This window comes from Anser brachyrhynchus (assembly GCF_964034855.1).
Source record: "Anser brachyrhynchus genome assembly, chromosome: 9".
Taxonomy (NCBI): Eukaryota; Metazoa; Chordata; class Aves; order Anseriformes; family Anatidae; genus Anser; species Anser brachyrhynchus.
The window spans coordinates 9,041,366-9,056,552 of record NC_137703.1 but is presented as its reverse complement, the minus strand read 5'-3'; the positions used below and the strand labels follow the sequence as shown (position 1 = coordinate 9,056,552).

At 41.2% G+C, this 15,187-nt stretch overlaps 1 protein-coding gene across 13 annotated transcripts in view; it reads left to right on the top strand.

Annotated features, from left to right (window-relative positions):
• The window catches only part of MCF2L2 (MCF.2 cell line derived transforming sequence-like 2), a 159,789-nt gene extending 144,709 nt beyond the window's left edge, over window positions 1–15,080 (top strand). For 5 of the 13 annotated variants that reach the window (XM_080604565.1, XM_080604564.1, XM_080604567.1 and 2 more), the window contains 7 exons: window positions 2,304–2,393; window positions 3,863–3,934; window positions 5,695–5,781; window positions 7,358–7,476; window positions 8,062–8,174; window positions 9,186–9,295; window positions 10,497–15,080. In XM_080604565.1, coding sequence (XP_080460691.1) covers window positions 2,304–2,393; window positions 3,863–3,934; window positions 5,695–5,781; window positions 7,358–7,476; window positions 8,062–8,174; window positions 9,186–9,295; window positions 10,497–10,597 — 692 coding nt within the window. In that variant the 3' untranslated portion in view covers window positions 10,598–15,080. Of the gene's footprint in view, window positions 1–2,303; window positions 2,394–3,862; window positions 3,935–5,694; window positions 5,782–7,357; window positions 7,477–8,061; window positions 8,175–9,185; window positions 9,296–10,413 lie in introns of all 13 variants that reach the window. The other 8 variants (XM_080604563.1, XM_080604568.1, XM_080604566.1 and 5 more) reach the window with 8 other exon arrangements.
• The last annotated feature ends 107 nt before the right edge of the window (window positions 15,081–15,187 follow it).

Here is a 15,187-nt window from a genome sequence, read left to right as displayed (position 1 = left end):
GGGAAAGTCTGAACAACAAAATGATGAGACTAACTAGGGGGAAAACAAGATTGCCAATTGGATGCTGAAAGCATTGCTGAACTGTCTGCCCGAGGTAGATATCATGGAGAAGAAAACTTTGTATAGAAGCACCTTGGTGTTTTGGCAAAGGAAATGCTGATGTGTGGAGGAGAAGCTTCACCATCCTCCACTCCATCCGTGTGGAGAGCCCCAAGGCTCATACCAGAACTGGCACCAAATGTAAAAGCCCACACTTGCAGCACGTTGCATTTCCCCTCTCGCAGCATTAGCTGTCATGGTTTGTGGAGCCAAGCTCGTATTCCTTGGAACTGGCACAGGGTCTCCGAGAGCTGCAAGAAGCAGTGTAAATGTAACCAAATCCTATGAGTACAAAGTGAAGTTTTCTTTGCATTTTAATAAGGGCGGTCACAGCAGCCTAAATTTGGAATAATTCTGTATTAATCATCACTGAGGGCAGAGTTTAACCTCTCATTTTAATTCAGCCTTAGGAGGTATAAATAAGGATGTACTTGAATATATGTGCTTATTAATATGAATTTACTGCTATCGATATGTGAGTAAGGAGCTACATTAATGCTTACAGAAGTTACAGACTTTTTACAAAGGCAGAAGTACAGTTAAAATGCACTGAAATTTTACAGAGCTAATATGGTTCCCTGCTGTTTTGGCATAACAAACATTGCAGAAATTGCTGTTTGGCCAGTCATGCTAATTTCTGCTGCGCTGGAAACAGACAGTGAATGTGACATTTATGAGGCAGAACTATGGAAAAAAACAATGTAAAGAGAAATGTTGTGTGACTGAACACTACTATCAGGAAATGTGAAGATGACGAGTGGGAAAAAGAATTTTAAAATTACTGAAAAATAAATCTTTATAGTAGTATAGTTTTGCAAAAGATATTTAAACCTGAACTTTAAAATCACATGACATTTCTTTTACTCCAGTGCTGTTTGACACCTAACCGTGAGAAAAAAAAAAAAAAAAGAGAGAAGATACAGTAAGAGAAAAGAAAGCAATTGGAATAGAAAAGTCTCCCTGAATCGCAGTCACTGACTGGGAACATCTAGGCTAAGATTCAGCAAAGATATATGCATGTTCTACAAAGAGCTTTCTGTGATATAATTCTTTTCCTACTCCAGGAATATCTCCGATGACAATAGAACCATTTAATTTTTACATAAATATTTTTTCGATATTTTAAAAAATCAAAACATGAAAATCACAAATAATTTTTAACAATCTGAAAAGCTTCAACAGAATATTTAAAACTATTTCTAATGTCATTTTCAGCTGAAGCTGTGTCCTGGTGTAGTTAATTGTTCAAGTATCTTACTGAAACTGAGATCTGAAGGCTATGCATAGCTTTACTCGTGTCTCAAAGAAAATACTTGAGTAATGCATCACATGGGCTTGGACTGTTTGCAGCAGAAGAGACTAAAATTTTAATCCTGAAATATTTGTAAGCAAGCAACTTTTTCTCCCAAGTGGTGCTGCTGTAGCTGGTAGGTGCAAGAGCCACATTACTGTGCTTGTAGGTGTGTAGATGCAACCTCCTAAGAGCTGCTTAATGATGAGAAAGTGTTTTGAAACATTATGTGCTCTCTGAAGCTAGCGGTTAGTCCATTTATACCTTTGATCTGTTTATGAACTATTTTGAGAAAAAATGCTGCTCACATCTCACAGTAAAATCTTAGAAAGTTGTGTGTTTATTCCCAAACAGCCTTTGGGAAAAGGCATGATTTGAATTGGAATAAACAAACAAAAAACCCTGGTGACTTCATTTTTTCCAAGCTGATTTACACCCGTAGGGAGAGAACATTCCCACAGCGAACTCCCAGAAATGACAAATGTGAATTCTAAACCATTCGTGTTTGGTTTTCAGTGTATTTCAGGCCAGTCATCACAGAACAAGCAGCTCAGTGTCTAAATAATCTGAAGTTCATCTGCAGACACACACACCGCTCTAACCATCATCCTCATCTCTGTGTTTTGTAGCTGTACTTAGACTACTTGGTTGCTACAATGTTAACTGGCTAAAACATTAAGTTTCCCTTCGGCAGCATTAAGATTGGCTCAATTGGAACTGCTTTGAAAATATGTTTATATAAACTCTTTTATGTGCTTTTCACTTTGTAGAAAGTATCTCTCCTGGCTGTCTTAGGGAGCAACCTACCTTTTATTCACCCTTTTCCAGCTGCTGCTTTGCTTTGGACATCTTTTACCCTCAGTGCTTATTAACCTCTAATCCTGCCCTGCATTGCATCTGTCTATTCTCCCAGATCCAGAATCTAAGGAAAGAGAAGTTACCCGTCGCTTTTCCCTAGCCTCCTCCATCAGCACCACAGCTAATGCATCTGCTGTGACCAAAGGTACTGTCATGCTGCTTGCTTAGCTACCCTTCTCCCTTCCTGCTGACTGATTCATTTGCTGCCAAAAGCTGTTCACAGAGTGAGTTATCAAGCTCAGTTTTTATAAACGCATGAGATTGCAGTAGAAGAAGAATCAATAACACCTGCAGGAAGGCAGGCCAAGACATTTGAACTTTGTGTCAAGGTGTGCTCCCATTTCTCAGCTTCAAAGAGTGGTGCTGATTTCCATGGAAACTGTATTCACTTTTGGCTGTTACGGGTTAGTTTTCCAACTTCTCCATGGGTTTGGATTAGCCAAAATTCAACAGAAATTATTTTCCCATTTCCTTAAAGCTGCTTAGCAATTGTAGATTTCAAGAAAGGTAGGCTCTGCTCTTTGAGTAGCAGTAATCAATAAGAAAGCTTGAAATCAAGCCAAAAATGGGGTAGCAATTAGTGCCAGTTTTAAGCATATTTAGCATAATTACAGTTATGATTAGAATACTTTCAGAGTGGCAGGAAGTGAAAGCATGGTGGAGTTTATAAGGAGAAGGATATGATGTTACCACTCTATACAAATACTTCTTTGCCAGCCTCTTTAGACAATAATACTTCAGCATTACCACATGAAAATTACAGGCATAGCATGGGAAAAGAGGTTCTTATAGTGTCCAGTCTTTGCCATCAGCTTCAGATCTATATGGTCAATTATTAGGTAATGGGAAAACTGATAACCTACAAAATTACTTCCTAAGCTAGGGAATAGAAAGAAGCACATACATAGAAAGAGAATGGGCAAAGTAGGGTTGTTCTATAGTGTGATTTATTAAAGAGAGTGTGTATGAATTACAATGAAATTCAAACTTTATAAAGGTTTCATGTAAAAGAAAAAAGTTGTAGGAACCTGTCTACCGTTAGGCTATTGGAATTATCTTGGAAGGGTGAGAAAACTACTTTTGTAATCATTTTAACAGCTAGAAAACAAAACCAGTGCTTTCCAATAAAGCGTTTTATTTACAGCATATGCTTTAAAAAAATGTTTAGCTTAGCTCCATCACATCATGAGCTCTCTACATGTGTAGTCAGGACGCAGGAGAAGCACTGTACATGGGGCTGTGAAGGATGCCCTCCAATTCTGTGGGACTCAAGTGTTGGCTTTTTTCAGCCTTTCCCTGCCAGCCTCATGTGTAGGAAGCTGATTGTGAGTCTCCCTGTATTAGTGCCATCTCCTGGACAAGTGTGAGAGAAACCATCTGTGAATCCTGTATGGAAGCAGATACGTTTATTGTGTCTTAATGTCTTTTGCAAAAAGAGGCCTGTTTCCTATCCACATCACAGAAGTGTTTGTCTTCACCACTTAGAACTTAGGGGATGGTCATTTTTCTGGGTGAGACGGAAAGTATTAGGCAGGTCATGGTTCTAGGTAATGGGAAAGCAAGTTTCTCTTTTAACAGTATTTACAGCCTTATGACTCTGCAAACTTCACACAGGTCCCCTTGTTCCTGCAGTTAAAGTCAAGAGACATGAAATAAAGAGTGACCCAACTCCCTTGGGGTTTGAAGGTATGAGTATTTCCATCCTGCATGAAAAGCTGTTTGGCAATCTTTTGATATTATTCACCCAATTCACATCTCATCGCTGCTGGTGGATGACACTGGACTCCATGTAGGCATTCAGGGTTTGGTGTCACTTTATCTGTCTAGCCGTGATAAACAAAACTTGTCACCTCTTTTCTTGTCACCTGCACTCATGCCATATTTATGAACTTTCACCTAGAGATGGGCCTAAATTAATACCTCAATTCTCTGCCTATTTTGGGAAATAATGCTCTAGATTATGATCTGGATCTGGATTTTCTGCCCAGCTTCTACCTCACCCTGTGGATGGGGAGGAGAGTTTAGCAGCAGGGAGCCAAGGGGCTACTTTTCACCTTCGCCTGCAGTCTGGCCACTTGCATCCCTCTTCCCTTGTTGGGCTTTGCACCTAATAAGAGGAGCAGGAGCCACAAGCATGAAGATCACAAAAGAGGCTAGACTACATCAATATCCATTTAAGGTGCAGTGTTTCATTTCAGTCAAGCAGAATTTCCACCTGTTTGTTGCAGCAGGTTCATCGATTACTGTTTAACAAACAATACCAAAAAGTTAACCTGAGAAGTGATTCTCTAGCTACTGGAAGATCACCAGCTTCCAATGCCAACTTTTCCCCTTGCACCAGGATCTGCCAGAGCACATTGCTCTGTGGGGCACAAGCAGTCAGGTAGCCCCGTGGTAGGAGAGGGAGAAGAGAGACATAGGCTGAGGAATCCTTTCCTATAATTGTGTTGCTTTGCACAAAACCTTGGTAGAAAGGACGGATGGCCAGGTCAGTGATGGGATTGTTAACACATCAGAGCTACCTGCTATGTCACTCCCAGCAGAGGAGGAGACTGGAACAGAGAGGCTGGAAGAAGTTCAGAAGCAGCAGATTAAATAGTGGTTTTGCTGTTTGCAGGATATTTCCTGATGCTTGTGACACCTGGCACTAAGTTTGGAATCATCCTGGCACCCAGCGCCAGTTTCCCAAACCATGGTGCTTATAGCTTACTTTTCTCCATGATAGACACTTTTCTCAGCATACCACTTGGTTGCAGGTATTTCAAGGTGCAAGTACTAGTCATAGGACTCCAGAGCTGAGTTGATCCTCACTGGTTAAAGAATATGGTCCTACTGCATAACCGCCCTTACCAGACTGAGTTCCTTTAAGTAGGAAGCAATGAGCATTGTCATCCCTTTACTAGAAAATATTGCTGCTGTTGCCAGAGCTCTGACAGAGTTAACAATGTTAAGGATTTGATTTACTTAGATAAAAACTTCCCCCACAAAACTGCATTCTTCAAGAGTGCTGTCATGCAGTTCTGGCTGGGAAGAAGAGCCTCCCTGGTCCGTTTTCATTGCTGTATGGGTGAGCATCAATCCCATATACCACCACCTACAGAATGATCTGAAAAGCTGCAAGAAAAGTATGTTAAAGATGGGTGAGGAAGCTGTAGAGAAATAGAACACTGCACTGTACAGCAACTGCTTTCATTAATTCACATCAGTATTTGTTTGATTCATATGGCTGTTCTCTGTCATTCCCAGACTGTTTTTCTGAGGAATACTGCTGTAGTTTCACTCATTTGTGCTCATCAAATGTCTCCTCTTTTTATAACCATTGGATCCCAATCCACCTGTTTGTTTAAGAGACAACCAGTTGCAGAGGTGATACTGGAAGTCACTTTGTACTGATTATCTGGTCACTATTTCACCTTTAAGACAAAAAATTGTACTTCCTGTCACAGATGCTTTTGAGAACACCATATTGGCCCAGACTAAATGTAATACTGGTTCCACCACGAGACCTGTACCTAGATCTGCTTCACAGACAGGTAAACTAAATTAAAACATTTATCATCATCTTGATTTGAGAGTGTAATGTAAGTTTATGACAACATTTATTCTCTTTAACTAAAAGATATCTTTCTTGTACAATGGACATTATTTTCCTTGAAAGCAGTGAAAGAACAAGCTTGGACCAACAGCAGTTATAGAAACAATGTCCCAGAATCTGGTTTTCTGTACTTCAGGCATAGCTGAAAATAAGTCTTCGAACTGATGTCAGAGAGCTCAGAATTTGATCTGTGTTATTTTATAGCTTGAATGAAGGATGTAAAAGTTACTTAGATTATTTCTCAGTCTCTGAAATTATTGTAGCAATTTGTGTGGAAGAGGAAGATTGATGCATGTATTTGTAAGGAATTCTTGCCTTTCTGCCTCGAATGCTTCCTTTGAATGACAGTGGCAAAAGATCACTTTGTCTAATGCATTATGATTGTTATCCAGATGCTTTGTCTAAGCAAGAAGGAGGATTTTTGTTTTCTTCTGGTGTTTGTAGCTTGACTTGTGAATTTGAACTAAAATTGCTATAGCAGTTTAAAGCTAAATAGCATCAACACATTCTTGTATGTTTAGACAGCTGGTGTGATTCTACTGACAGAGGATACAGGGTCCATTTCTAAATTCTTCGGGGTCTGTAACTGAAATTGTCTCTTTTATCTTGGTGTGAACACTCACAATGCAGCACATGAATGGCACTTCAGAAGCTAGTTTACACCTTGAAAAACATCACCTGGATGACGTAACCACACTTGTAGGGTTATAACTGGGGACGCTGGTCTGGTGGAAGACAGTCACTGTCTCTCTTGTAACTGACTTGTAATGGTCAGGGCAGCCACAGCCCCTGGACAACAGGAGGGAGGAGAAGGGGCTGCAGAGCTGCATGACCACACGTTACACAAATTTATTTGTTCTTAAATAAATAATAAAATTAATTTTAAGTGTCTTAAATTTAAACAATTATTTAAATAATTATTAATAACCTACCATCAGAGGTCTGGTTGTCTTGTACCTTGTTTGTTCTGTCCCTTCCCTGCATTTTCAGCCTGCTCCAGGGCACAGTCTTGTAAGTTGCTCAGATGGTAATATTACCTTGGGGTGTGATGGAGATAAGAAGTCAACCAAAATTCAATGGGTTCGATTTGTAGATAAATATGTGGAGGTAAGCTAGAAAATGAATGAGCATGGTCTTCTGAAAATCATTTTGCCAAAGTCATAATTTGCTACAGCGCTTGCTATACAGAAGTATTCCTGACCTTGCTTTTTGTACCTCATGAACTGAAGAGGTTTAGTGATGCTAAACACAGAAGGTATTGATGCACATGTGCATCATGGCCACACAGTCCGCCCTCCTACAAATGGCAGCAAGTGGTGCAGATTTTTTAGAGAGAGAATAATGGCTGCAATGTAATTTTTATGGCAAAATCAGGGAAGAAGCTGTAGAAAGGTATGAGTAATTCAGTAACTGAAATAGCGGAAAGTGAACCTGTGACATTTGTTTTTAAAAGGCTGAATCTGAAAGCAGCTAATGACCAATAGCTAACTCTTTTTGTTTTCTCTTTTGAAAAGGTTGGCCCAGCAGGCAACTGCCATCTCTAGACACATTTGAAGATTTCGAAGCCATCCCCTCCAGCATGGATGAACTCTCCAACTCTTCAGACATGGAGGAAGAGACCAACCCTAACAATGTAATTCCTTTTTTCAAAGTAAAGTAATCCCTTTCGTAGTACAACCTTTTCTTCTCTAAGGATCAAGATTTAGCCTACAAAGTTTGGGTTCATACCTGCCTTAAATTCATGGATGTGTGGGAAGACAGAAGATGGGAGCTTGATCTGGGGTATTAAGGGATTAGTCTAAGACTATTTTATTGATTGGGATCAGTACTATTAAAAGCCACCCTTACTTGTAAGCTGTAGCTTTGTCTTTATAGCTAAATAACAAAGGTGGGAGAAAACACTGAGCCCTTTAAAAATATAATTCCAGACTTTTCCAGGTAACATAAGCTGGTGTCACAAACTCAGTTTCTATATCAGAATAATGTCTGGTTGATTAATTCTGAAGCCTGAATGCACAGCAGAGTTCTTTCCTGAGTTTCAATAATGGTTAATCATGGGCATGATAAAACTAATAAAATGTGATAAAACTCCCCAAAACAGAAATCTCTGCCAGCTTGAAATGCTTGATTCAGTGTTCAGCCAAACTCACTTTCTGTTGCACAATGTTCTTTCCTCCATAATGACTATAATTCTGGTGCATTGCTTCATTTATTTTAGGGGGCCAATCTTTTTCGGGTAGAAGGCAGTTTTGACAGCTGTTTCCCAGATTCTCTTACACTTGAGGATGGAGATCTAGTGCAGTTTGTGCAGGAAGGAGAAAATGGACAATGGTAAGTACAGCAGAGAGACAAATTAACGGGTAGAATGTCTACAGCCTCTTCAAAAAGATGGAATATGTTCAGGAAAATGTCAAAGCATATTCAAAATCTGTCTGAATCCACTCACTCCATTGAATAAAATGTGAAAATGAAGTGGTGAGCATGAACATAGAAGCAGCTTTGTTTAATTCTACTTAGTTGGTTTTCATCCCAAATGATTGATATGAGGCTTGAGAAGATGGGAGTTTGCATGAAGGGAAATAGACGAGAATATTTAGGCTTTTGACACCTAGCCAGGACAGCTGCCAAAGGCTGCATCCTTCAATAGGATACACCAGTAGAATCTCATTGCCTTCCACCAAGCTGCAGCAGTGAACCAGAGAGCATGTTTAGCTCCAAAGGCTTAGATATAAGACTATATCTCAGACATGATTGACAAAGTGAGATGAATCTGGCCCCCTTGAGCTTACACACTTTTTGGTGTATTTATGCTTTCTGACTGACAAGTGAGTGTTAGGAACAGACCTGGCAAGGTGTCTGAATTCTCCTTCCATGGTCAATTTGAAGGAAGAAGATCTGATCTCCTTGAAGTGCCCGTGCAGTCAGACGCCTCACTCAGAACTGGCATTCAGCCGAGCCAAGAGCAAGTCCCCATAGAGCGAAGGAGCTTTTAGTAGTAAACTAAAACCATGCACCCTGGATGATACTTTCAGCAAGGGAAATGGACGATTCAGTTTCTTCAGACCCTTTGGTCTAGGGTCTCAAACACAGGCCAAGGCCACTGCCTCCTTCTCATACAGTCTGCTTGCAAGTGAGCTTGTTCTGGGGTACTGAGTCACCATCTCGGGCTGCTGAAACTTGGGCAACAGATAACTGTAGGACTGCCCTGGGTAAAACACATGCTTTACACCTACTTGGTAACCACTACCTGCTTGGTTTAGGAAGTAGCTGTCCAACATACACCTCTAAGAAACACAACTGAGGGAAAGAGACCATAAGGAAATGCACTGACTATTCTCTGAGTTTCAGGTTAGTGAAGAAACTGGTCTCTGAGAAAAGTGAATGGGTTCCTTCCAGTATATTGCAGCCAGCAGAGGGGGACAGTAACAACATAATTAAGAACAGCAATGCAGGTAACAGAGGAAATGTTTTACTGGTATTTAAAATCTTTTCTCTCTGTGTGTGTGTACATCTGTTGAAAAAGGATGTAATAAAAAGTGCACTTTCTATATTCAGCTTGAGTGTATGTCTGTGCTGCGGTTTCTGGTGACACAGCTGAGCTAGCCTGAAATTTGGTGCTTGAGGTGTCAGAGCTAGCTAGGCACAACAACTTACCTTGGTCTAACTGTTTTCCCATTCTCAGGTGGAATTTGAATCTTCCACCAAATTCCTGTGGCTACCAGTACCTGGGCTAGCTACTTTACAGCTAATCCAAGTGTGTTACATGGCTGGGTATGTTGTAACTGTGGCATAGCTTTCATCCTAACACAGGTACCATTTGAATTTAGATCAGCATCAGGGCTGTGATTCTGGTCTAGGTTTGAAAATGTTAAAATCTCATCAACTATTGATGCTTTCATGATATTTCACTGCTGTCTCCAAAGGCCGGAGGAAGGGCTGCTATGGTGAGATCTCACCCAAACCAGCACTAAAAGTCATTCTTTCTCCTTCAGCTTTTGTTCTGATCTAACACTCAAACAGGTTGCACTGGAAAAGCTGTATCTCAGCAACTCTGCAGATCAAAGGTTTAAAATTTTAGATTAAATTTTGCCCAACCATAAGCATAATTTACTAAAATGTGCCCTGGTTTTCTGCTGGTAACAGAACAAAGCAAAATCTGGCACAGCCACTCTCTGGGGACCTGCAATAGAGAGCTGCCAGCAGCTATTTATTCTGAGTTATTAGTTTCCTTTGTTGTTGTTTTTTGTTTGGTTTGGTTTTGTTGGTGGTGGTTTTGGTCAGTTCATTAAAGTGGAGAAAACCCTCTTGAAAGTTAACAGAATTCTTTGCTGTGGTTTAAAGGGAGTTTGGTAATTGCTGCTCCTCCACCTGCACAACAGGTCAGTTCTGTCAGCAGCCTCAGTGCCTGATTACGTTAGCATGTCTGATGCTTTAAAAGAAAACCAAAACCATACACATTACAGTTAATTACTTGCCAAAAGAACATCCTGTGCCCTTTTTTTTTTTAGTGAAGGGAATAGGAGAACAGTAGAATTGTGATTATTTTACTTATTTTTTTATTTTATTTCAGGCTTTTAACAATCAACCTCAAGACTGTAGATGGGAAATCCTTTAGACGTGTTGTAGTGACAATGCCCATGTCCTCCTTTTCAGACATGTACAATGATTCCTGCAGCACGGCCTCAGTAGAGTCAGACACCAAGGAGAGTGAGGTGACCAAAAGCTTCCCAGCAGAACAGAGGGCTGGCAGCTGAATGGTAGGACCAGCCTTCCTCAGGACCCTATCCATCTCTTTGTTTATTTTGGGTGGACACTGGATCAAAGTTGCCTTTCTCACAAGCTCTGAGCTTCATAATTCTCTGAAACTTCATCAGCATGAACAAATGAGAACCACGATGCGCACCTGGCAAGCTGGGAAAAACAAACCTAAAGGGAACATGAACATCCAGACAGCGTCAAAACCCACCATCAGTATTAGAGGAGAAAAATGCTTCTTGCATTTTTTATCAAACTGTTTCAGAAGATGTGGCCTAAATTAGGTCGACAGCAGAGCTGGAGAGTTACTATGCACGCACCTTTTGGCAACTTTGCTTGAACACCGAGTTACTGCAGAGGGACACATACATGGATTTGAGTTCTTGCTCTACTATGGGGTCGCCTGGAGGTTTTTCCATTTGCTTGCCTCAGTGGCTGTGCCTTCCCCGCCCTCCTTAATTCCAGCTGATACATCACAAATGTGCCCTTTTTGCTGATGGTAAACACCAAAACCATCACATTTTAGGTTGGCTGTGGTAAGGAAACTTCTGACTTGGACCATCAGAGAGGCTTCGTGCAGCAATGACTTGACTACTTTTGCAATGGCACAGTGAACAACTTGCTGCACACAGCATTATTTTGGGATGATGCAGATGGCAACTCCTGGCCATGATGTGGAGGTGCAGTGCTTAGCCAGGAGGCAAGGATGCGTGACAGTTACTGTGACAGAGAACATGTTTAACTCTTTATATAATAGAAGTCATTCCTTTGCCCCCTCTGCAGTCTGTGGTTGCTGGTTCACAATCCTTTGCATTTGGTGCCGAGAATTCAATTGAATGCCATTTAATGTCATATGTTTGAGTAGACTGCATGCTTTTTTTGTGTGCTGGGCTATGGAGTAGGAACATTTCATTCCCCACATGGAATATACTTAAGCATCACAAATAGACAGTGAGCATTAGATGCTCCAATGAGCGGATAAAGTGTTGTAGTTAAATACTTATTTCCAGGACATTTGGTTAAAGGACTGTACCAAATCTCTGCCACATAAGGATGTAATGTACAATATAAAGTGATTACAGATTTTATTATTCCTATACAAGCCATTAGCTCATTTAGAGCAGCTGTTAAGGTGTGAAGGCATTTTGATGATAATTGGGTCTTAGGTCCCACAAAAGCTGCTAATACTTTAGTAAAAAATAGTATTGACTAAGGTTGCAAACAGGTAAAGATCAGACTGGAAAAAATGACCCTGGAAGCTCAAAACTAAGTGATTGGCTTTTGAAATTAGAGATTTTTTGTTTATCTCTGAGAACAGTGATGCTCTATGTAAATAATAAAGGGGACAAGATCACTAAAAATGGAGAGAAAGCAAAACCAAATAACACTCTTTAGTAACTGAGCCTCTTAGCAAAACAGTAGGAGTCTGTAACGTGTTTGCTATCTTCTTTGCAGGGACCTGAATGTTTTTCTTTGCGTCTCAGTGAAGGCTGGTATTGCAAATATCGTAGTGTGTGAGTCAGGATAGCTGCGAAGCAAGTAGATAGTCCCATTCAAGAAAGCTTTGAAGTAGGTAGGTAAAGGCTTATTCAGATTTTGTTTGCCTGTGAAGGCTTATTGGTTAATTATGAGTTGCACTGTGGTGGTGAATCCCCATGAATAATGTTCTTCTAACCCTCAATTTCTAAACTCTGGTTTCTGACGTTTTCTGTTCGTGACAAAAGGACTGTAACTTTTTGGTAGCTAATTTTGTCCTACAGAGATAAGAGCTTGTACATTTTGTGCTGGTCATTTACCTTAAAAATGACATGTAGGCTCCCAGGAACATGATTCCTGCTAAAATCTGCTGAAGTTATGAGCACCTTGAGGGAAGAACTGACTCCTTTCAGTCCCCCAAGGAAACGTGCAGTGACATTTTCTTGTAGTGCAATTATTTAATCCTCTCCATAAAATTACTTCACTTTGGTTTCTATATTACTTTCAGTAATTTTTGCATGGCCTGATAACAGTGCTCCTGTCTACCCCTGCCCTATGCACAGGAGAGGAACAGGGAAGGGAGCTTTGATTGCACATTAGTAAGTAAGTATAGTAAGCTTTTGTGTGTGTGTGTGAGAGAGAGATGGGGAAGGGTTATCCTGTGTATATGAAACTGCCAAAACTAGGATTTGTGACATTGCACACTCGTGGGAAGACCCAGACCTGCACTTTGGAGTTTCTGTGGAGGAATCTCATTCTAATGGTGACATGGCAGTGGGAAGTCTTTGTTTGAACTGGAGATTAAAAATCAGGTATTGCGAGTCCTTTTCCTACCTCTGCCGTGTGCAGGGTGTCAGTGTGCTGCTCCTATATCCCCTGGTGCCTCGGTATCTCCCTGTGAAATGGGAGGTATTGGATTTCCCTCATGTCCAACTCTGATGTTAAATTCTAGCATGTATGCAAAAACTGGGGACCTTTCGGGGAAAGCAAAGCATTCACGTGTCCCACTGTTCCGTACGTGAGTCTCAGCAGTGGCATCCTGTGGAGTACTCAGGAGCTGGAGCAGGGAAGAGGATTACTGCAGAAGTGTCTCCTGTCTCTCCCAGCAGACCAACCCATTTGATAACTGCAAAGGTATGGGTTGGATTATAACAATACTCATTCCTACTTTGCTTTTGAAAACTTTTTTTTTCTTTTTCTCCAGTATCTCATGTTTTATCCTGCTGGACCAAAGTTTGAGTTACCCCTGCACCAGGAATGTCCTGAGGCTGGCTGGTGACTCCCTGCCCCATGGCTGTGTGCAGCAGTGACACAGCACTCAGGTCTCAGTGGTCTTTGGGAGCTGGTTGTGCCACAGCTGTTCTCAGACACACTGAACCTGAGCAGGGAGCCCACACCAGTTAGTTGTGTCTTTGAGCTCTCTGTAGAGCCAGAGAGCCAAACGCAGCTGCCTGTTTCTGTCCCCATGTCCCTGACTCAGACCATGCTGCAGCTGCTGCTGGGGAGTTCCCGGAGCCCTTTGCCTGGCTGATGTCTGCGGTGCTCCTCAGACAGTGCGACACTGCTGGCTTTGCTTTTTTAAAGAATAAATTTCAATGGAAGGTCAGGCTGGTGACAAGTCTGAGGGCAGCTGACAAAGACTAACGTTCTGGCTTTGCTGATGCGACAGAATGGGGTTTGATGACTTTTTTGTTGTTGTTGTTTTTAATAGTGGACAGGATAGTCTTTTAATTAGTGTATTTTTGTCAAGCAAGGTGGTAATTAAAGGAATGACTCTCCATGACTCTCCATGTACAGTTTGGAATATTACCTGCCAACGTCCAGCAACGCTGATGTGTACATTAAGGTATAGTTGTTCTGTATGTAGGTCTTTGAGACTATCATGTTCAGATAGATGGACCTAAAAATGGTGGTTTCCAAATATGGATTTCATTTCAATGTTGTTTGGAGATAATATAGCAGTCATTTAGAAGTAGCCACAAAGTTTCAGCTGCAGAAAAGACAAGGCCCAAGGTAAATCTGTGCCATAGCAGCACATGGCTGAACACCGTGCCCTTGCTTCCTGACCAGCGAGGCCCTGCCAGCTGCCGGGCCACCTGGCTGTTCCCTGAGGGTCTGCACTAGCAAGATATGCCCTCCGGGGTGAGGTGTTGGCTTGGATCTCCTCTCTCTGCTCCAGTGCCAGCTTCTGTGAAATTTGCCGAAACTTCCGATCCTCGAAGCTCTGCCCTCTGCTCATTTGGGTGTGGATGGGCAATGGGCTCCTTCATTACCAGAGGCAGTGACAGACGGGCGATTCCCATGGTATCAGCCTTGCTGCTTTAGTAAACCAGGCCAGAATGTACCCAGGCATGATCCTCTCCTTCTTTCATTGTCAGACCCCACTGAATGGAGAATCAGACCAGTGATCGTTGTCCGCATCAGAAACGGCTCAGCCAAACCGTGTCTGAACCCTTGCTCATCCTGCCAGTCACAACAAAGCTGTGTGTGTGTGTCTTATATTCTGGTTGTGTATGTGATGAAAAGCCATTTTATTATCCATCGTTTTCTTAGGTTCTGAGATTTCAGACAGGATTGGGTATGAAAAAGGCCTTGTGCTTCCTTTCCAAAAATACTCAAAGCCTGGTTTCTAATACATATATGATTAGACATATTTAAGAATAGGGGGAGGAAAAAAAAAAAGAGCCAAATTGTGTATTTCTTCTTGCAGTTGGAGCTGAAATAGCTGCTAAGATTTCCTCTCCCCAGCTGAGAATTGGTACAGTTTGTTTTTCTTACATATTTTCCATGGTGTTGATAATGATGTATTTGTATATTGTGGCTGATGAGAGATAATCAGACAGGGAAAAAGCACAGAATTACCTGTCCTTTTTTCCAGTCAAGACAGAATGTATGAATTTATTACAAGAAGAAAAAAAAAAGTGTGCAAATGGACTTTCTGTAATTAGGCCATTCTGACCTATGTAGAACCACACTTTGTTTGAAATTTATAAAAATTATAACTAGTACAAAGCATTGTGGTTGGTGTCTCTATATGAAGCAACAAGTCACATGAGCTTTCAGTTCAAAATAAATGTGTACTGGTAAAGGCCCATCAGCATAGCTGAAAAAAA